General features: G+C 36.6%; 1 protein-coding gene across 2 annotated transcripts in view; it reads right to left on the reverse strand.

Annotated features, from left to right (window-relative positions):
• RSRC1 (arginine and serine rich coiled-coil 1) overlaps positions 1-22,855 on the reverse strand; it is a gene marked incomplete at both ends in the record, with an annotated part of 163,044 nt that extends 140,189 nt beyond the window's left edge. Inside the window, 2 exons of one of the 2 annotated variants that reach the window (XM_082003686.1) lie at positions 19,984-20,109; positions 22,653-22,855. In XM_082003686.1, the coding sequence (XP_081859812.1) occupies positions 19,984-20,109; positions 22,653-22,840 (314 nt within the window). The remainder of the gene's footprint in view (positions 1-19,983; positions 20,110-22,652) is intronic. The other variant, XM_082003687.1, reaches the window with a different exon arrangement.
• Between the last annotated feature and the right edge of the window lie 237 nt (positions 22,856-23,092).

Raw genomic sequence — 23,092 nt, forward strand, 5'->3', positions numbered from 1 at the left:
TTAAATATAAGCCGAGTGGGAATGAAACTAGTCAGAAACAGAGTCAGTTTTTAAGTCTGAAATGTGGCTGGTGCTAAGAGGAAAAAGAAGTTGTTTCAAGCCAGCAGTTTAGACAGTTGGTAAGCGACAAAACAGAGAGGTATTAAAGACAGTAACAGTACCATCCACAGCGCTAGAGAAACGCAAGATGAAGTATAAACAACCACCAGGACAATCAAGAACACAGTTTGCAGAACTCAGACAGTGGATTCACCAGATGCAGGCATCAACTTAGTTCACTAACAAACAATTTTCCACCTATAAATTATATTCATTTCATAATCAAACATTTGAGGAAACAATACTCAAAATTCCAGTAAGCTGTAATTAAAAAAATCAAAACAGCAGTTACTGAAAGCTTGGCACGAACAGTACATAAAAGCAGCCGGACAGAAGAACAGATAGAGAAGACACTACTTTTAGTCTTGTTTCTTCTCACGCATCCATTTGTTACAAATCTAGTTCTCCAGACTACAAGCTTCTGGTCTACCTCTTCTCACTTCCAAAGAAGGTGAAAGTGCCACTTTTGCCACAATGCCTTGACTATCCTACAAAGAGTCTGCTTCCAGTCGCTGAAAGGCTCTAGATCCAGTGCCGACAACGACAGCATGCCTCTGGTTCAGTACGCCAACATCACCTCAAAGGTGCTGGAAAACCTACAGGAGATCAACAGCTGGGTGAAAAAGAATTGACTCCAGAAATACAAAAGCTCAATTTAAGTAAACTTTAGGTGTCAGCAGCCTTTCACTCAGAGACTTGCTTCTCATGGAGTTCAGGCTAAACTCCTTGCCTAAGGAATGAGTGATAGAAGAAAAAGCTGACCATGACCCTACCAGCTGCAGGAGCACTTCGACAAAAGCCTTCATGGAAAACTAAAACCAGAAAACAGGCTTTACTAAATATTATCGGAAAACCAGAAACATAAATCAGAGATTAAACAGCTGCTATTCAAGCATGGAGATAAACCGTTTGGTTTTGTTGATGTGCTTTTACAAAATGCCTAACAAAGCTACTTACACTAACCTGTACGTAACTGTAACTCGCTTCCTTCATCAAATGGCTCACTTGAGGAGCATTTCCTTGCACGCAGAAGTGTGATCTGCTTCAGAAGGCCAGATGCGCATTACGGATATGTATGGAAGTACATAAACTAAGTGTTATTGGATACACATTATTTTTGCATTCGGCACAGAAAACTATACACGCTCTTTTTCAACAGGCTTTTTTACGCAGAGGCAGGATTGTGGGAGCAGCTGTGGCCAAAGGAAGTGTAATGAAGTGTGCTGGCCGGGATCTGGGAAGGGAGAACAGCTGTGTGAACAGCTCCCACTGATCTACTGGAATTGCGAACCTTTCCACTCCCTTAGCCATGGCAGGAGGGGATTCTCTCCCCGCTTTATTCCTTTAGCTTCCACAGAGGTCACCAACTGCCCTAGATATAACTGGTCCAAAGGAGCTGAGGATCCTTGGCCTCATCTTCGTTGGGGGGAAACATGTTGCATCATTCATCTCCCTGGTTCATCCATGTGAAGACTGAACTGCCTCTCTTGCTAAGATTTCACCTCAAATTAGGACAGTCAGTTTAACAACACATCTGTTTTTACATGAAGTGAATTTCTCTCACATCTTTCTTTTCTTAGAGACTGCCTCAAAACAGGTCTTTTTTCTAATCCTACAAAATGGTCTTTTTTCGACACCCCATGACTAAACAGAAGAGGCTAGTATTTAATTCTAATAGCCTTCAGGCAAGAAAATAATAAAGAAACAGGCATCAGTACACCATCCTGGCTGCTAAATAAACTAAGAAAAAAGCCACCCCTCCAATTCCCCATCCTTTCTCATTCAAAGCAGTTCTAGCAATCTGGAAGTTCTAGACTTCAAGGGCAGAAAAGCACATACACCTACACAAATGTATGCAATACCCAGCTGCACAGATACCATATATAAACTTCCATATAAAACCAAGGTTAAAGAGATAAAAAAAGTAATTATTATTCCAGTAATCTGTTAACAAAACAAATAAAAGCTCAAATGAGTTGAGAAGATCCAGCTTGTCTTCTGCTCACACAAGAGTTGAAAAGCTACTCAACCTCAAGGTGAGGCAAAAGCAAAACAGTTGTTAGTCTGCCACACAAAGATACCAGCAAGAAGGATTCCTTTCTCTCCTAACCAGATTCCAGAACTGCCACTGCTTAGGTTGAAAAAAAAGACAACAAGCAAAACATGGGCTATATGAAACTTCCGTTCCTTAGATTGTCTAATCTTGCAGGAAAGATTTTTTTGTATCTTTTCACATTCTTTTCAAAAACAATGGGAAAACTTGAATTCTATATAAACAAATAAGGTAACATATTCTATTAGCAAGTAAATTCAAGAGGCTTTGTAATTAATTTATACACACACATGCAGTTATTCTATTCCTGGATAGAAAACAGCTGGAATCTATTTTAAAAAAACAAGGGTCCAGCTTACTTTCAATAAATACACGAAATTATTCGTTTCTACATCATGCAGGCATTAGTGACTCTGCATCTGCTATGACAGGAAGATCTGGATGTATTACACAGCAATGAAAAAAGGTCAAATTCATTTTCCAGATGGAATCACTATCCAGGTAATTATTTGTTGTAAATTTGACAACACCTCTGATATGATGTTAAAATGTTAAGGAACATAAATGAGAAATCTCAAGGTTGAATTTTTCACTTCCCTGGTGCCTCCAAGAAGTTCAAATCAGCTACTTTTCTGTCTCTCTTTGACAAGACCACTGTTTTATTTTTTGTGACTGTAAAACATCTAAGATTGAGGCCCCAGTCATGGTTTGAGCTTAAAGATGCTATAATATTTACATATACTTACATCCACATAGAGATATTAGACAGCTGAATGAAATTACCTAAACAGATGCTTGAAATCAACTTACACCATGGGACACTAACTGTTCCCATAAACTGCAAAAGAAAACCCCAAAACCCAACCCAGAGCATTACAGCACCATTGTTGTCAGCACAAGGCACTCAAACCACTAAAAAGTACCAGCATGGATCCAAAACTGAACCAACAGAAAAAAAATCTCAACATTTCTCATTCTCCAACAGTGCAGCAGCTTGCAGTGCCATTTAAAAGGCCCAAAAAGCATATGCTTGTCCTTAGAAATAAATACCTAATTTAAAAGACTGGAACGATTGAGACAGGCTCGATTCACATGATGAACAGAGGTCTCAAATGACGCTTTGGAAATAATACTTAGATGAAAAGCTGTGTGTCTACTTTTACTTAACTGGTAACAAGTTCAACTATTGCTGTGTGCTCATCATTAAGAAAAATGAAAACCTTTTTCTTTAATTCAGTGATCACCAGACATTTTAGGTTTCAATTTTAGGAGACGTAAAAAGTTTGAGGAATTCCACCTATCCTTTTTACCACATTAGATTTCTAAAGCATATAGAAAGACTTTTAGAATACCATCTTGTTTTCTTCCAAATTAAAAAATAATTACCATATTCAATGAAAACAGCCATAACTTTACTACAGGATCAAGTTTTTGAAAATTAAGTCATAAAAGCGTTTTAGAAACTTCTGAAACACACACACAGAGCAAAAATGTATCATGCCATACTTGTCAAAATCTTTTGAAGACACAACATAGACAGTTTGTATATTTTATTACTATTTTTCAATACACATTCTATAAATGCAAAGATAATTTTCTAATTTACATGAAAGTTAGATGCATCTTACTTTATTTACAAACACAGAGTAGATAGAGGAAAGCGTGGTCTTTTTTTAATATTCTCCTAGATAAATACTGAATAGCTTATTTGCTGGAGACTGATGAAAAATACATAGCTGACAGGCTTATCAGCTGCAAAATCTACTTTACTGGAAGTTATTACCTGTAACCCTGTTATGCCTTTCCCAAAACCCAACTCTAATGACTAATTAAAAACTCCAAAGGGCGGGTGGGGAAGAAACGCTGAAAACTCCATTTAGTATTAAAAAAAAAGAAAAAAAAGTGTGTTCATCATGGAATCTGCAATTGTTACATAAGATATTGAAAAATAAAGCATGCCAGAAAGAGAAACAACAAAACCTGGATTGTTTTAAAAAAATACATAAAGCAACAGAACTACCTGATTATTATACTTCAAAGTGTATTATGACTGTTCTGATAAATTGATGATACTGATCACAAACTACTTGATATTAGTCTCAACTTAAATGGGTAATAGCAATGAATTAAAATGTGATTTCTACATACTTATGCCTTCATTTAAAAAAAGGTTCCTAGTTTTACTATGGAATTCACTTCTAAGATTTGTCTTTTGTTTAAAACATAAAATAATAAAAAAACCACTCACAAAACCACAGCAGAAGCATGAAATAATTGCAGACCAGCACGGCATGGCCTTCCTGAATCTGCAAGAAGCCTGCAACAGCAGCTATTATGTACTACACTCATCTCAATTTTGAAACCTGAAGGCAAGAATGAAAATGTAAACCGCATCATTTCCATCACTAAGAATATTACCAAAATTATGCGGTTAACAAGCCAACTCTAGAAATAAAACATTACCTATTGTGTCCCTCAAAAGCTTCAACAATTCTCTTCCCAAAAGCTACGTCACAACTCCCAGAATATTAACACCATTATGGGGAAGTTGGAGGGGAGGTAACTGGAACATAATGAGATTTAAGAACTGATAGTAACATATATTAAGCTAACAATGTACTAAGCAAGGAAAACTTGCCTGCCACTCCTCTGCCGCCTTCAAATGCCTCTTCAATAGTCACTGATGTCCCCATGCCAACGATGACACCGCTAGCTGCCTGCAGTTCATTGTCCTGTCAGGCAGCTGTTTTACTGTTGTGGATTTTTCATGTCTCCAACCTTGTTTTTCCCCCGCACCTATTGTTTCCTGCTACTAATCAAACTACAAAGGCCTTGGGGCTGAAATTTTATTTTGAATACTCACCGATACTGCAGACAGCAGACGAAAAGCTCGAACCCTGTCTGGCACCTTCCTATTACAAGTAACATAAGGGTATGTTGACTAACCACAGGCGACCAAGATACTACCATTCCTCACATGAGATGATATCATCTCTAACAATCTAGTGTACTTCACAGTTGCAACGTACTAGAAACTTGATAACTTTAGTTACTAAGCTTCAGTTTCATAAGATGCACCAATCTTGTGATCGTATCGGCTTACTGTAAGATATGTTCTGAAATAAGGTCAAGACTTCATTGTATTATTTAGATAATTCGATCTTTTTAATTTAGCTGAAGCATGGGAATACTCCATAATTCAGATACTTTACCACAGTCTTCAGGAAAGCTTTCGTCAGAATACTCGAGATCTTCCTTTATCCTGTTGCTGATCTGCAACATTCAGACTTCTAAAGCTCCTTGCAGGCTAGAGGTGAGTAACAACGCATCCTAACAGACCCGAATTATCACCCCTCTGAGTAAGTGGCTCTATTGACTTGGACTCAAGGCTAGTGCAATGCACAATCTAACCTCATCTACTCATGATACTAATATACTAATAATACCACAATACAACCGAATGCACTTTTGCAATCTGCAGCTGGAGAACTGTTGATACACTCTGATTTTAGCAAATACTTGCTCATTGGGTCTAGCAGATGGGACAATCAAAGGTGTAAGGCGTGTAACCGTGCGGATATTTTGTCTTTGCCCTGTAAATCAGATAAAACAAAGGACCTCATCGGGACAGGTCGCTGTTTTTCTCCTTAGTGAGCGGCTGGACCCTACAACAGCACTGACAGACACTCCTTCCTTCCTTCCTCTGTATTCGTGTTGATTCTACTGTCTACCTCGTTTTGATTTACAGGGTTTTCACAAGTAAATTTAATAGTAGACTGAAATCGTGAAAAAGAGGACCCTTACATTCTGATTTAAGAGTTAAAATTCTTGATGTTGGAGACTTAAGGAAGAATAACCAGCTGACTTGAAATTAATAATAGAGAATAAACAAATAATTTAAATTGAAGGCTTGCTTGAAATTTGCTTACGTTTCCCATTTCTCAGATTTCCCCTTTGCTCTTCCAATGCCCTACCCAGCAGCTACTGTCTGCCTCCCCATTGGCAAATAAGATACGAAAGTAACGTTACAAACAAAAACATATACATTTTCAGTATATTCGCGCTTTTGAGGAACGGACAGTTTTAAAAAAAAAACAACCCAACAAAATAAAAAAATTTGAACTTTTCACAGACAAACAAATGAAGCAAAAGATTGTGCTATCATTTGTTTGTAAGTTGTAGCATATAGCACAACACTCAGACAGAACGGAGCATGAGAAGCAGCAGTGGGAAATAATACCATTTGGCCATTTTCAACTCATTTTTGGGGGGCGGGGGAAGGTGTGTGGAGCAAACAAACCAAGAATTATTTAACATTCCCTAATTCAAACCTTAAGGAAAGCAAAGTGATACTCATTCCTTGGCAACAAGTCCATCCTTGACTGGACAGCTCGGCCTTAGAGTGTCTCAAACCAAGACAAAGCAAAGGGAGATGAGCTATGAGTAGCGCAGGACGCAGACTGACAGCATCCCTTTCAGAAGTCATAGCCGAAGAGGGACATTATGTTCACCAACATTAATCTGATTATTCTAACTTGTGGAAGGGGCATGACTAATTTGCTAAGCATATGGATTTTTTTTTTTTTTTTTATTTACTGCTTCTGTTTAGCCATTTACTTGAAAAAAATTTCTCTTCTCTAGTTTTGTAGGAGAGTCACGTCCAGGTATGTTTTGGAAGCTCTCATCAAAAAGGGAACAGCTTTACCTAAAATGAAACCAAGTTGTTTATTAAATTCTTTTGTAATGTGCATTTTATTTTAAAATGTGCTAAAAAAGATTTGTAAAAGCTTGACAAAAGAACCTTTCCCAACATATTTGCTTGGTTTGAAGTCCTCAGCTGCCATAACAGTACAGTCTTTAATTGTACACCATACTTTTGTTACATGATAAAGCATCCTTAAACTGTTAAAAGTGCCTTGAAGAGCAAACAAAAGATGAATGACTTTTAGCTAGCAAAAATTGCATTTTGTTAGTCAAAAATTAGATAGAAATTTTTAAATTACAAGTCAATGATGACTGACAGGTCAGTCATATTTTGTTCCAACATACAGAAAAAAAAAATTATCACGACCACATTTGCAGTGAATTTCATGTGGCATAACACAATTCACCAGCGCCCCAGCGTTGGGTAATCTGTGGAGAAATAGCACAATGTCAATACAGGGGAGTAAATGCAAGTTATACCAGAAAAGATGACTACTTTAAGACAGCGAAAGGTCCAGAGGAATGGGAAGTACTGGCCAAAGCTGCTCATCACTTCAAAGCGTGATGAAGGTCCCTGACAGCAGTATTCAAAGCCGCGTGGAATACAAGCTGATCTTCCAAAGCAAATCCCTAAAGGCCAGCAGAAAGAACCTCCTCTCTTCAGGGAGGAGGACATTCGCTACAGGGAGAGATTTTATAGAGCAAGGTTGGCGATGGGGTCCGCTCAACGCAAACGTGTTGATGTTGAAATTTGGTATGTTTAAAGTTCTCGCTGTGAACAGCTTTATAACTAACAAGATAGCTGCACTTAACGTGATTGCCATCGCACTGCTATATTGCATCAAAGAAAAATATACTCAGCAGTAGTTTCAATTTTGACTTGCACCAGAATTTCCAATACAACAAATCAGACAGCTCAAAGGCAGATTAAAACTGATGTGATGCTCTAAGTAATAGTTTTGATAATCTACAGAGCAGCATTTCCATTACCACGTATTTGACAGGACTTCATAAAATAAAATTCCTAATGAGTATCAGTAAGAAAGGCTATTTGTATTTTATATAGTTTTCCTGTCTTGAAAATTTGTTTACAAAAGTGATCTTTTCTCAAAGATTACCATTATAAAAGTCTCAAAATTAAAACAATTTTTTAAAATTTGACATCATTCTGCAGCTTTCCTTAAGGATTAGTTTATGCTACCACAATTTACTTGTTTTAATCCCTTATCTGTTATTTGAAATAATATTTCATGAATAAATGACTTTTTTTTTGCTTTTTCCTGTTTTTAAAATACCTATTTTCAATCAGTCCTACACTTTAAACATTATCTGAACAATTATTTTTTGTAAACTTATGTTTTAACATTAAATTACTAGAACCCCATTTTTTTAAGCAAAAATGGCAAAGCTGACCTTTATTTTATTAGCCTACAATTTGCTCACCGGTGTTTTCTTAAGCTATATGAATGGCTTATGTACGTTGACAACATCCCACAGATGGTTATGATTACGTTCAACAGGACAACGCATTCATTGAAAACTTTCGCAGACGCTTACCTAATGGGATGTCACATTAAACCTGACATAGTAAGATAAAGTAACTACATGCTAATTATAACATCTCACAAAGGTCATTTCCAAATGATATTCACAACATTTCTAATGTAATTATTGACAGAACGGCTGCACTGCCATTCATGTAAGAATGAGGTTTTAAACAAGTGCGATTACTACATAGCTTTCTTCTGCCAGAAGATGTCCTTGAATATACATAGCTGTCAACATCTTGGAAATAGATGCCCCTAACTACAAAACTCTGGTAAACGTCAGAATTCGATTTGACTACTACTTGCTTCCTCTCTTAATGCTTAATGACTAATTCCTCAGAGATACCCTTAAAAGCCCTAAAATGTTGTCCTTGGGTAGAAACTTTCACTCAGCAATCAATCGGGAGCAAATTAGATGATTGCGTTGAAATGTACTGCACTGTTTAAGCTAACAAATGAATGAAGAAAGGTAGTGTATCGGAACATATGCCACTGCACTGAAGTCGCTAAAAAGGGTCTGTTGGAAGAATATTTGGTTTCCAGTGAAGCTAATATGCTATAAGAAGGGACAGCGATGAAAGAATACCAAGTCATATGGAAATCCAAATATAGTGACAGACACAATTATTTTACTAATTGCTAATGAATACAGTCAAGTGGCTTCAAAAAGCAAAACTTTGCTTGGACTACTTCAGGTTTTGACCTCTGCATGAGCAAATGCATTTCAAACTGAAGCCCACCAAAATTGATTAACGGCGCCAGCCAAGGCCAGCGTGTAGTTGAAGCTTTTTTCCATCTATCACATGGCCCCAAGGATAGTTAAATGAACCTTAAAATGGCTACAAACAGCTCAATGACTACACAGACTCCTGCCAATTAGAAATAATTAGGCAGTCATTTTGGTGGTAAGTCTTTTTAAGTGCATACATAATGATGCAATGATGCTTATTAGCGATCTCATATGAGCTATGCTCAAACAGCCTGGAATAATTATGCAACTATCACAAAGCCTTGCACATCTCTGTACTTCACCTTAATGCATTTAAAAATCCACTTCATTACCTCCAGTAATTAATCCTCCATTAATTGCAGGAAAAGCCCAGTTTACCATGCTTCGTTTCTAATTATCTTATAAATAGTTATGGTTCTAATTAATGTGTTCATTAAGCTGAATATCTTTCTCAAAGCCATGCTCAGAGCAAAGGTTCCGCTTTTGAGAGAAAAAGCCTAACTAGCCATAAGGTGAGGCCATTTTGCTTGTATTTGCTTTTATTTTAGTATATTCAACCTCCTAATTGGCATTTAAAATCTAATTTGGAGGAACTTCAAGAAGACTATATAGTAGAAAAATAGGAAAAGGCTTTTCTTTTTTTTTTTACCCATTCTCCAATCAAGAAGCTTAGAGCTTTAACAGGAAAACTTTTAGCATATCTTTTTGATATAGACTAGTAACAGATTTTCAGTGCTATGCCACAGATTAATTTAAATTCTACCACAATTTAGCTTACCTCTGCACATTTCCATATAAGAGACGTAAAAACTATAGAAGAAAAATAGGTATCTAACAGTATATGCATAATTAAAAAAAACATACTACTGCCCTTGCCTTCACTTCTAGGATATAAATCAGCAGTACAGAATTACAAAAAAATTGAGATCAGTTATTCAAGCTGAGCATAATATAACCCTTTAAAGTCAAGGAGAGTTTTCCAGTTTGCCTTACTAGAGGTTGCTATGATCCTATGAAATCCGCAAGAATATCTTAATATTTATGGATAAGGAAACACCATATTGAAAGCATATGTTTCACAGTATTTTGGAGGTATGCATATAAGAATTTGCAGAAAACTTAAAGATTCAAAATAAAAAATTCTATAAAAGTACAATAAAAATATTTAAGTTACAACTAATATTAAGTATAGGTATTAACTTCCCATCTTTTCCTAGATTTTAATTTTTTTTTAATTATACATTATATTTAAATACAGCTCTCTCCAGTTACACCATGCAAAAACAAATCGAAGTTTTCACATTTTTTCCTTATGTGATCACATATTTAACATAAAATACTTTGCTCAAATAGTTACTTAAACACTATTTTAACAGTAGAAGTACAAAGGCTCTACATATTCCTGAAATTATCAAATTAATCTTTTCTTCCTATAACATCACACCTTAGTAAAAACTGGAATCACCAAAGTCAAGCGCAGCCTAGCCGTCAACTCCGATAGGGCCTAAGTCTTATACCAATAAACTGATCTTAGGACCAGATGAAGCATTGTCATCTATACATATTCTTGCTCTTGCATTTCAGGGAGACAGGGTGCCTTGCCTTTAGAAACTGGCAACACTCCCTGCTGGCAGTGCCCTACTCTAGCTTTAAAATTGCCTCTCACCTGAGCTCAACTTGAACGATGGAGGCTTGACCCGTTTCTCCCCAATGCACATTCTGCATACGTGAGCGTCTCACCCTGTTCCCCTGCTCCTCACTAAAAGGGAACAGAAGAGCCAGCTTTCAGACCAGCACGCTGAACCACCCTGATGCATAGGTGCGGGAGGAGAAGAGGCACTAAAGGATGAAGGGGCAGTCAGGAAAGTGTCACGGTACCCCAACTTTAATCAGCATAATCTGGCCTGAACTCACTCCCAAAGCACACTTTGGTCATAGCATCAACAAAAACTGGCAGCTGCCTATCTGGATCTTGATGTACAGTTGATTTATATGGGCATTTATAAAATACATTATTTTAATTTGTTTGTACAAAGGTACCAAAAATACCGTCTGCAGCAGCTACTGTCCTACTCACGAAGACAGCAGTGCCCTGCTGCTGAGCAATGGCTTCAGCTGCAATCTTGGACAAAAGCAGTGATCAAAGAATTCCAGGGCACGTAGGCCGATTTATACAGAAGAGTGATCATCTCTAAAAAGCAAAACAATCACTAAAAAAATCCTCTAACGCAAGAGTCAGCAACTACCACCTCTGCCACAAAGACAGATTCTGAATGGCATACAGCACAGCTAGGAGCAGAGAATACCTTGGGAAAAATAGCGAAGAAAGGCAGCGGTCCCCAGGTCCTGGCTCCCACAAAGTTCCCGACTAGCTTCCAGCCACGGAAGCAAGACATTACTGATGAACAACATCTAGTCCCTCTGATAATTAATTTCTCCCAGGACCTGATATATTTCTAGCAGCCTATTTAACCTCTAGTTTGAAAAAAGCATAACATCAGGCACAACACACTTCAAATGTTGCTGACCTCCGATCCAAGGTGGCTGGTTGTAAGAACAATAGTCTTGTTATAACTGCCCCTCATGTAACTCGAATACAATAACACAAGAGCAATATACAGAGATAATTGAGAAGGACTATGGTAACCAACCTATTAATACGTAAAGTAAACATGGCAAGGAATCTGTGGAAGAAACAGTAATCCATCCTTAAAGCCACGTCAACTGGGAAGCTGAATTAGGGTTGTACAGGTAGTCTTAACTCTGGCACATACAACTTCAGCCAGGCTGACTTGGGTACATTCAACAAAACTCAGGCTGAATTTCTGAAATACGTGGGGTTGACAGCTACTTGTATTCTACTGTTACAGGGTAACTGTTACTCTTGCTAGGGTTTTTTATAGTCTGATGAGTCCCGTAGAAAAGATATAGTAAAACACTTTTTCAGCAGAAATACATGTTTTTCACCTGCATCTTTTTAAACTAGATTCTGTCACTGTTGTATGTTATTAGAATTAGAATGAAAGAAAGATAGGAATAAAGTAAGCAGTAAAACGTTTCTACTAAATTCTACAATTTTGTGTTTCACATTTTGATAATCACATTCTAGAGACCAACACTGGTAACAGCAATTCACATAGCAAACAATGATGGTCTTGTATTACCAATGCATCTTTAAGACATCTGCTATATGTTGGTTTGCGTAGCTGCCTCCAGAAACATGAGCTCTGCACCAAAAAAATAACATTCTATTTCATGGCTAGAGCTTTGGTAGCAGAGAAAAAGAGGATTTAAAAAAAAGTAAAAATACATAGCAGTTTAGAATGCAGACACATCGAAATCAAAAAGGCAGTTCTCCACTAAGGGGAATTGTATTATTCTTCTTGTCTTCTTGAGTACCTTTTCCCAAACAGAAAACTGAAGCTTAAAAAAAAAAAATAAACACAACCCCAAAGAGCACCAACGTGCAAATACACCCTTTCCCAAAGGGAGAAATAAAAGGGTTTAGAAAAATAAGAAGCTATACTTAAAACACATTCTGTGTACATAACACCTGGACTGCTTTAGAAAAAGAAAGTTTACATGTAATTAGACTCAATATTTAGCTCTAAATGAACAGCACTTATGCATTCATTTTTTTTTAAGGCTTTTTTTTTTTATACCAATGAAAGGCATCAAAGCGACTGTCACTAGCAGCTATCTGGCCTTATTGATAACTTAAGGGCCCTTGGCATTGCCTTATGAAGTTTAATTTCCCAAAGCGGTCAATTAGATCTCAGTAATGTGCTCATTGGTGGGTTATTGCTCTAGGATATCTTCAGTGCTACTGCTTCACCTCTGTATTTTTTCCCTGTATAGTCATGTAGACAAACTGTTAACTTCCTTTTGAAAAAAGTCAGTTATTATAGCTAAAAAAATATTTTTAGAGACTATTGGTGATACTACCTGTAATGCAACAAGATCCTAAATAAAAACTGCAGGTTTTGATTTATTGTGGGAAAAGGAAGTAATATGATCCGACGCTACCATCCACAGAAAAACTAAAGATCACATGAGCAAACTCCGTAATCTGAATTTCACTAGTTCGCCCCTGCCCCAAGCCCTTATTTGAAGTTTAATGAAAGAAATACTACAATATCTTAATTAAATATACATTCTAATGGATCAAAGACTCCAAGCTTCCCCTTCCCCACCAGTAAGAAGAGACACAAACATGCAATATTTACACTGATTCCTACCATAATTATGTGGGTCTGTACAGCTAGTTGAATGTGAGTGTGTTAATTTGTGTAGCAAAGACAGAAGATCAAAACTTGAAAAGAATGGTAACTCCAGTAGCTACTACCAGCCAAAAAAAAGTAGTAATCAAACATTTCAAAAGAAATACTCTGATTAAATAGTATTGCTTGATTTCTTATAGGACTTTTATCTGCTTCTGTTTGGAAAATTCTTGGATCCATTTCCAAAGGAGGTATTTCCAAAGCATTTTTATAGCTTAAGACAGCTTTTGAACACTGTCTGACAATATGTACCCCAACCATGTTCTTCACAGTTGTCTTGTCACTTCTTGTTTCTTACAGCAGATACACAGGAAGAGCCATGTTTGTACCCTCTCCCCCCATAGCTACCTCACTGCTCCAAGTCAATATGGCTATTGTTTCTCAAACTTCACTTCCCAATTCCTTCCATCTCCTTCCCATCAGCCAATAATCTCACATTGCCCGATGTCTGTAGCATGGTTGATTCAGAAAACCTTCCCTTCCTGAAGCCTGTAACAGCTAACAGCACCTATTATTGACACTTATCCCAAAGGCAAGACCTCTACTCTTCAACCAAAGCCAACCTTAATCCATACATCCGCATCATATTTAAATTTAGTCTTTCCTCACAACATTCTTAAAAAAAAAAAAAGTCTTCTAAGTCTACACAACTGCAATTCATCTTATTTGCATGATCTTTGCCCGTTACTTGAGCCATTCCATTCTCTTTTTTTCCCTTTTTTTTTTTAAATTAATCTCTCCTCCTGTTCCTCCATAAACTCTGTCTAATTTCCAAGGCCCCTCATAATTCCGCTCTTTTTTTTGTCTGCCATTATCTCTTCTACTAGACATTGCTGCTGACATTAATGTCTACCTCAAAATGTACATCCCTTTTATCTTCCTCTCTCCTAAGAACCTTTATTTTCTTTTCAAGCTGATGCTGTTCTAGAAAATTCATCCTGAAGTTGTTCTTAATTAAAACCCTACATTGTAATCTATTAGAAGCTATCCATTAGTGTGTGCTAACCAGAACAGACCGATACAGCCTGTAACTGAAAGGAAGTTCTGAACACAAGTTAGTATAGATTATGCCTTGACCTGACACCTCTTATCAGCTGTAAGATGTGACAGGCCAGGGTTTTAATTTGGGAAGACTCTAACATATTAATACTACCATAGTCAAAATTATATGATGCATGAAAAAGAGAGAGACTAACTGAAGACAGACCCATTCCTATTCACCGTTCCAAGTAACGCAAATACAAAAGCATTCAATGGTAATACTGTTTTTACGTTTGAAAAGTCTTACAAACACCATTTCATTGTGCAGTATCAATTCTTCACTAAAATATTTCCTAGAAATGATTTGGATTTATTTTTAAGAAGATATTAAACAAGGAAATTCTCAAAGACCAAAAAAAAACCCTCCAGCAAAAGATGACTGACCCTTGCCAGTACTAAAACCTGAAACCTGCAAAAAGCTTAAGACCTTCCCTATGCAGAGGCAGGCTATAAAGAACACCGGTAGACAACTGATACATAGCAAGGGTGTACAGCTTGCCCCGCCACGAATATGTGTCTGAATGCAGCTATGACCTTTCTGAGAACAGATCAAACCCAATGGCAAGAATCTCTTAACTTCAGGGTAAGCATTGCCTAGTATCGTGCTTGTGTGTGAAGCAGCAGCATTGAAAATGCATCTAGAAAGGGCTGGTGGGGAATTCTTTTCTTGTAATTCCATCATCACTGTGTGTCATAAACCAGGCAATGCAAATTACACTACCTTTAGAAATCACTAAATTTGTGAACCTGACTATTCAGCATCTATACCAACACAGCACTACTTTAAAGAAATTAGTGGGGTTTTACTATCATTTATTTTATGACCCTTTTCACATTGCATTTCTCTGACTGACTAGAGGACCTTATTTTTAAATATTACAGACTATAAGTGCTAAACACGAAGAATTCTGCCAAGCTATGAGGGTTGAACATAAGTTAATTCTAGTTTACGTTGCAAGCATAATGGCAATTGCAGTCAACAAGCTGCTTTTTGCATACCAAAAACCACGCCTGTTCCAAAGCCACCCATAAGTAGTAGGTAGCCCTGTCACTGGACTGCAATAAGATGCACACATTTCAATATTAAATCAACAAGACTGGAAGAATGGTAAAGAAATAAGATGTAAACCATGCAGACACACACACACAAAAAAAACCCAACCCAACACACTGATCAAACACTTCCTTCACTGACAGTCCAAAGGCATCAATTCTACAAACAGGATTATTTTACACGTGATATTTTCTCTTCTTAGATCTGTATAGATGTACTAGCCATTATTGTGTCAATCTAAGTTGAACTGTGTTAAAGATATTTTAAGGCAGCAGTTTTCAGTTGAACTCAAAGGGTAAAGCCAAACACACTTGGCAGACAATAAAAACAAACCTCCATATTTAAAGGCAATTATAGCGAAATACTCTATAATCACAGAATTGTATGAAATCAAGGAATAAAGGTTAACATATTTTGGTTAATTCTATTTAAAGCTACATGAATTAAAAGATTTGCATTACAAGTTCTGATGTAAAGTATTTTCATATGCGATTAACTTGCAGAACAATTGCAGCAAAAACGCTAAAAATATTAACAAGACTCTATCCACACAGAAATTATATGAAATCTGAGTTTCTCCACTCCAGAGAAGCATAATATTCTAATAAGAACTATCCTAATCTTCACCCAGCAATAATTTCAAGATGATATTATTATTCTCATTTCCTTGAATAATATCCATACTCCAGGGCCATTTTCCTTCTCATATTCAATATCATGCATGCTTGTATCAAGATTCCTTTCTTCATATCCTGTCACAGTATCAATCACTGCCTCCTGTCCACTCAATCCACTTTTGATTTATCAGCCGCCGTCTTTCTGGACTCCATAACTCGACCCAAACCATTTTAGCAAGACATTGACAAATAGCACCCAGTATCACATCAACCTGTTCCACTTAGTAAACTAAGAAACAGTAACTGTGACATCTCTGCATAAGTATTCCATTCTGTTCCCCAGACTGATGTATATTAATGAGGAGATGGTATTTGAAATGCTTCTTCCACATCAGCATCTAATATGATCAAATTAGGAAATGGGATGATTTATTAAATTTCGTAGAGCTGAAATATTTCTTTATATCACTATATGTGTGGTTTCAGAAAGTGAGCTGTTGCTTTCAATTTTTCTACTGAGGATGTGCCTGCATTTCACAGACGAATTATTGTCTTTAAAAAGATTGCAAGAAGGCAAAATGTTATTAAGCAAATGCTCAGTAAAACAAACTAAATCGGTTTTAAAATTCCTAATTTAATGTAAATCTTGGTTGTTTTGCTGAAATTCAGTTTGGGATCTTATTAAGTCATATTTGCATTGTACTATCTTGCTGTAGGACAGCTTTAAATTTATAGCATTACGAGTAAGCCCCGCTTCTTTGACTCTAAAAAATGCATCATAAAATAGTTATAATATGCACAAGTTTTTTTATCTTCTAAAACAAAATACAAAAAAAATTCACTTTAGGTTACAAACAATACCTACTCAAAATGTTTTTAAAACATGTCATTATAAAAATCTAACTTTTCAAATTAAAACTTTGTATTTCAGTATTTTACACAGTTGGAGCTCTGTAAATAATTCACTCAAACACCTACGTTAGACAAGTTACTAAAAAAAAAAAAATTACAGTGCAGCCACGTATATTTTTACCAACATTTTCACTACCTTGAAGAACAAAATACCTTAATTTGATGGGGGACCGTGGGGAGAAAAAACATTACGGGATACAGGATTTGTACCATCTGTATGACTTGTACCAAAACCAAATCCAGTGACTTAAAGATACCATGTAATGGATCTTAACTTCCAATATGAAACTAGTTTTCCAGTGTCAGTCCCACTCCCGCTGGGGGGGAGGGAAAAATCACCATTGCTGAAGTCCTAAAGGTGGTACTCTGCAGGTAGTTACAAATCAAGTAGCACAGAGATCGTCTTCGCTATTGCTGTATCTCACATGGCCACTTTTCAGGCGGGTCAGCAGATTTTACTCCCTGCCACTGGCAATTCAGAAGTTGGGGATCAAGCACACTTCAGTGGCTAACACACTCTTTACTACAGCAACGCAAGGTGCCTGCCTGAGTTCCTTCTGATCATTTTATTACCTAGTTTACCTACGTGTTTTCTTTAGTACTCACCTTTAAAAGTCATATGAAAATAAGCTGTCCCACCCCAAGCAAAAAAAAAAAACCCCAAATGAATTACAGATGTCAAATTCTAATGGAAGTTCCACTTCAGCACTACAAATACATACATTTCCTAAGACAAATATTGTCTCTTCGCATTTAACAGCTTTGAATGGATTTTTCTTGTTTGACTGTTTTTTTAATTCATTTCAGCTTCTGGTACCCACAACCTCCAACAGCAAGGGCTTCCACAGCTTAATTATGCGATATATCAGAACCATCTCCTTTTGTCTGACTGGGATCTGCCACCAGCTGACTTCATTCCCTTCATACCGGCCCCAGGTCTTACACTGGAGGAGATAGGAAACCCTCATTCCTTAATCATCTTTTCACACCACTCTTTTTTATTTTATGTTTTTATACCACTCCATCACATTCCCTCTTTCCCCCACGATCTCTTTTCCAGCCTGAAGAATCATAGTGTACTCAGTCCTCTCAGGAAAGCTGTTCATGCCTTCAATCGAGTGCACAAGACAGATTTTGAGATAGCGAAGAAAGGAACTATTTAGCACAGCTGCGACTGCCTCAACACTAACAAACAGGGAAAACACAGGCCTCTGGTAGCAGCTTTCTGCAACCCATTTAACTCTTCTCCAGAAATGACATTAATCCATGGCTTCTCAGTGTAACATTACAGCAGAGAGCAGACTTGGAAAAAATTGTCATAAAGAATTCAACGTGTCCTGTTGGGTTTAGTTTTATGCTTTTAACATTCTAGTTTTATGCTTCTAACATGCCAAAAAACTCTTCAGTTATAATTTAGGATGTTATTGATAAATATTTTCCCTGAAGAACCATGTCTGTGAATAGTAGTATCATTTAAAGTGACCTGCAGCTATACCTTTATAGCTACACTACTGAACAGCTAGTATATTTTGTATATAAAACATTTTATATACAGTATTTCCTAGCACAAAATGATATAAACAGTAGTCATGTTTTTAAAGTTTTTAGGTGCATAATTTCCACATATTGCAATGACAATTAACATCAGTAAACCCCTTGGAAAAGGTGGCCATTAGACTATGTCTAATGAGATCTGCAATTTATACTTATTACAATAAAACATGAGATCTTTAAATTAGGTTATCATATTTCCTAATGCTGAGTATCTGACATACTGAAAAACACCTTCACTCTCCACCTTATTCTTTTGACATTTCATTGTTTTAAAACTGATTTTGTTAGCAAAACAGTGGATATTTACAGGAATATTTCTACACACAGCACAGTAGCTTATCAGCAGTCTACAGCTCAGAGGGCAAGTATACTCAAAGAGAGATCAGACAGTTTAAATAACCAAATTGCTACTACAAAAGCACTGTAGCAATAAGTGTCCAGGCAACTATTATAATGAACAGCTGTGAAGAAGTCATGAGAGAATACAAACAAGAGAGTGAAACATTTACATCTTTCAACAGTAATTTTTCAACACTTAGAGGGAACAGCTCTACTGATTTGGTATATGAAAATAACATGATTTACAAAATTCTGGGTGCAGATACACAAAATTACCTGGCTGAACACCTGTAAACACATACCAAAAAAGCTCTGATCTGCCTGACACAATAATTAATTTAAATTCAACAGAAAATGCTAACAGTAATTCTCACATCCAGGGATAAACTTTATTTAAACTTTTTAATTGAAACATACACACACAAAAAATTGAGCTTCTTTTAATTACAGAAGTAGATAGCATATTTTATAATAGAATTTGCAACATCTGATTAAGATTTAAATATTTAAGTTATGCTTATTACTGAAAATATCCATTTGTCACAATCCAATTTCTCAAATATTTCAGCACTATAGATAACTTTAAATATTAAGAAGAATTTGCATATCTAAATACTCATTTCTTTCCAAGACAAATACAGATGAGAAAATAACAGTTTAGTCTGATCTTCAGGGAGCTAATGTTATGCATGGGAGTTATGGAAATCAGTAATAAAAGAAGAAAAAAATCGGTAAGAAAAAAAAATCCACAAGAAGTTTTCAGATGATTACAGTTAAACCAAGGTGACTTTATTAATGTTACTTGCACTTGGTCAAATGTAAAATATATAACTCCTCTTCAAAACCAACTGTTCCACCAGTGTAATTTAAAGATTTAGTACATGAAAAGCACAGCATAGATATTTCAAATTAGGAAGAGTTTCAAGTGACATGGAGTTTAGATGATCACTTGCAACCTTTTTTCCTAGTATATTCCAAACTCAGTAACGATATAGAGACTTTAAAGTAATGTTTTTACAGTAGAAATAATAATTCTTTCTCCAAGAGTCTTACCTTCTTGTTCTACTTTTTGATCTTGATCTTTGAGACCTGTAGGATTTGCCTCTACCTCTTGATCGGCTACGACTGCGTTTTCTTCTAGAACCATATGAAGAACTACTGCTCGATCTGTGTCTGCGTCTAAAACAAAACCACGCTATTAGTATGCTACAAAAAAGCCCCAAACAGGAAAAAAAACCTAACAGTTTACTTAAAAGGTCCTTACAGACCTGTATTTTTTGTATTATAACATGTTCTAGAAGCCTCAAATACCACTATTACACTGTAATAAGTAAATTCAATACACATACAGGCAATGCCTGTCTTAAAGACCTTACATTCTAAAATACACATCTCAAGACAGAAAAAGGGCAGAAAGAGAAACAGAAGTTAACCTATTTGCCCCAAATCATATGATACCTCAAGGGCAAAGGCAGGAACACAACCCAGCTCACAACGTTTTTAGTCCCATGACCATCTTATAGGAACTCATTCCCTCTCTGCCAAATCTAAAGTTAAGAAAAACCAAAACATTTAGACCTACATTCTCACCAGGATTTACACAGAAATACACCGTATGGGACAAGGACTACAACTCCAGCACTAAAAAATTAAATCCATAAAGTGGTAATTTCTGCATTGCTGCTCTATACAATTGTTTCCAGACATACTATGTACATTCATAAAATGTGAACATAAAAATGTTTTTTAAATAATGTACACCCAAAAATATTTTACATATCTATTTATAAATGTACAGTGTTATCTCAACTTTCTCTGCTTTGATACAGGCAGCCCACCCCCCCGTTTTTTAAGTACAATTAGTAATCAAATAATCAATATTAATTTATTCCATCTGAGCTTGGAAATTTTCTCCTGAGTTCAGCCAAGAGTCAGAGTAGTATTTTCCCTTCCCTCTCCCCCCCAACCTCCCCATTTCATTTATTCAAGGAATAAATTCTTATGCACATAGGAGAAAAGTGAAAGAATACATACTAAATACATAAATTAAACCAGCTAATCCCAAAACTGGTGGGAGGGATGCTTTTCAACTCTTAATCTTTTGTAAAGTTTCCTCTCAGTACCCACGTCCCTGACAGCTAACCAAACAACAATTACAATCCTTATAAGAACCTCCATATTTTTGGCCTTTATTATGTTTGAGTAATATTAAAATATTACACCACATAAGAAACTTTTCTGTAATCCAGGATGTAGTCAAATGTGATATGTGCTTATCAGCATAAGGGGGAAAAGGTGCTGTATTACCTACAAGTAGGGCTGCAATAGTCCAAACTGGAAAGGATATATAGGTTTAACTACTAAAGACCAGGTCTTCATCGGAGAAAGGAAGGCAATGCTCCTGCTAAATGAAGAGGGAAGAACAGTAATCTTACAGACTGCTGCTTTTGATTCTTAAGGGTCAGGAATAAATCCAGCAAGACCCCAGCGTGTAATAGTGACTTAACTGCCAAGAGCAAATGCCCTAAACTAAGGGCAACACAAAGGTACCAGCCAGATCCTAAAAGCAGACACTTTCGTCTTTTCTGGATTCAATTTAAGTCAACTGGTCTTCGTCCAGACTCTAATCTCCCTCCAAGCTCCGTTTTTATCTGCGAGATAGCCATGCCTGCACTGGACTAAAGAGATTCATAAAGCTGCATGTCATCAGCATATTGTTGGCATCGAAGCCCATGTCATCTCACTGTGTCCCCTAAGGGCTGTATGTAGATGCTAAGCAGGAACAGAAGAAAGGGGGGATGGAAATAAACAACTAAGAAGCCCCCCACAACCAGCCAACTTGTCCCTCATCGGCACACTCTTCTGCCAGCTAAAGAAAGGTTTGTCAGGAGCACTTTTGAATATATTTAGAGTGCAGCTAGACACTATGAGTATTCTCCAGCTCCACTTTAATTAATAAATTGACCACCACCTGCTCACTCCAGGATCACCACAAGTCAGAGGGAGACACAAGCAGGGTATCCAAAAATGTCAGGTACAGAGAGGGGCCTCTGATGAAGGAAATATGATGTTAGGTCAAGAACAAATTGGTAGATAGAGCCACATGATCTGTGTTTCAAACACCTGGCTGACTACCGTATTCTGTACACATAAAAAAATAGCAAGAATAATGGTGAAAACTAGCTGTTGCAGCAAATTTATAGACCTGCTGTAAAAATCACTCTTTCTACTGAGAAAGTCTACTTTGTTGTCTGGAAAGACCTACTCGGTTTATTACAACCAAGAAAAGTAACACAGAATAGTCCCTAACTAGTTGAATGAAACTACTTTTCAAACTGGTGTAATGTATGAACTATTATATTTCCAAAAAGAGATTCCAAATTCATTATTTAGAAGGAGGAGAAAGGGAGAGTTATTTCAGTAGGCTGGTTTTTTTCTGGTTTAATAAGGAAGTTATCTCTGGATCTGAATATACACCGGTTTTGCATTCTTGGAGGGCATGGAAGGTGTTTTGGTTTTTTGGTGGTGGTGGTTTTGGGTTTTTTTCTTTAAATGTTAGTGAAAATATTGCCACATCCTCCAAGATTCAGAGCAAACTGCCGTAAAATTCCAAGGTAGAGCTGACTACACAATGAATTCAAACACTTCTAGCTTTCTGCCGTAATATGAAAGAGCTCGATTTATAAACAACTGCAACAGACAGTAAATTACTACAGATGCACCTTTTCTCATAAGAATGTGAACGAGACTGGAGATCTCGAGACCGTGACCTTGACCTTGATTTCCTTCCAGATTTTTTACGGCTGTATGTTCTGCTGTCTGAGGAGCTACTTGACGATGAACGCCTGCGGTGTTTCTTTTTCCTTCTGCTTCTGTTCTCTTCTTCTGTGTCCGAGGAGCGACGTCCCATTTTTAAACTACATAAAAACAAAAATTCTAAACTGTAACAAAGTCTTGTGTCTACATTACATTGTTGTAATATATATACACATATATATAACGCCTCTACCTATATAAACCAGCATACGGCTATACCATTTTTAAAAGTTACCATGCAAGTAGAAAATTTGGTTTGTAAGCAAAAAATAAATCAGATTTAAATATGAGACATCAACAAATTCATGTTACCAAGTAATTTGAAATTTACATTGTCATCAAATTT

Source organism: Phaethon aethereus, assembly GCF_964289735.1.
Source record: "Phaethon aethereus genome assembly, chromosome: 9".
Lineage (NCBI taxonomy): Eukaryota > Metazoa > Chordata > Aves > Phaethontiformes > Phaethontidae > Phaethon > Phaethon aethereus.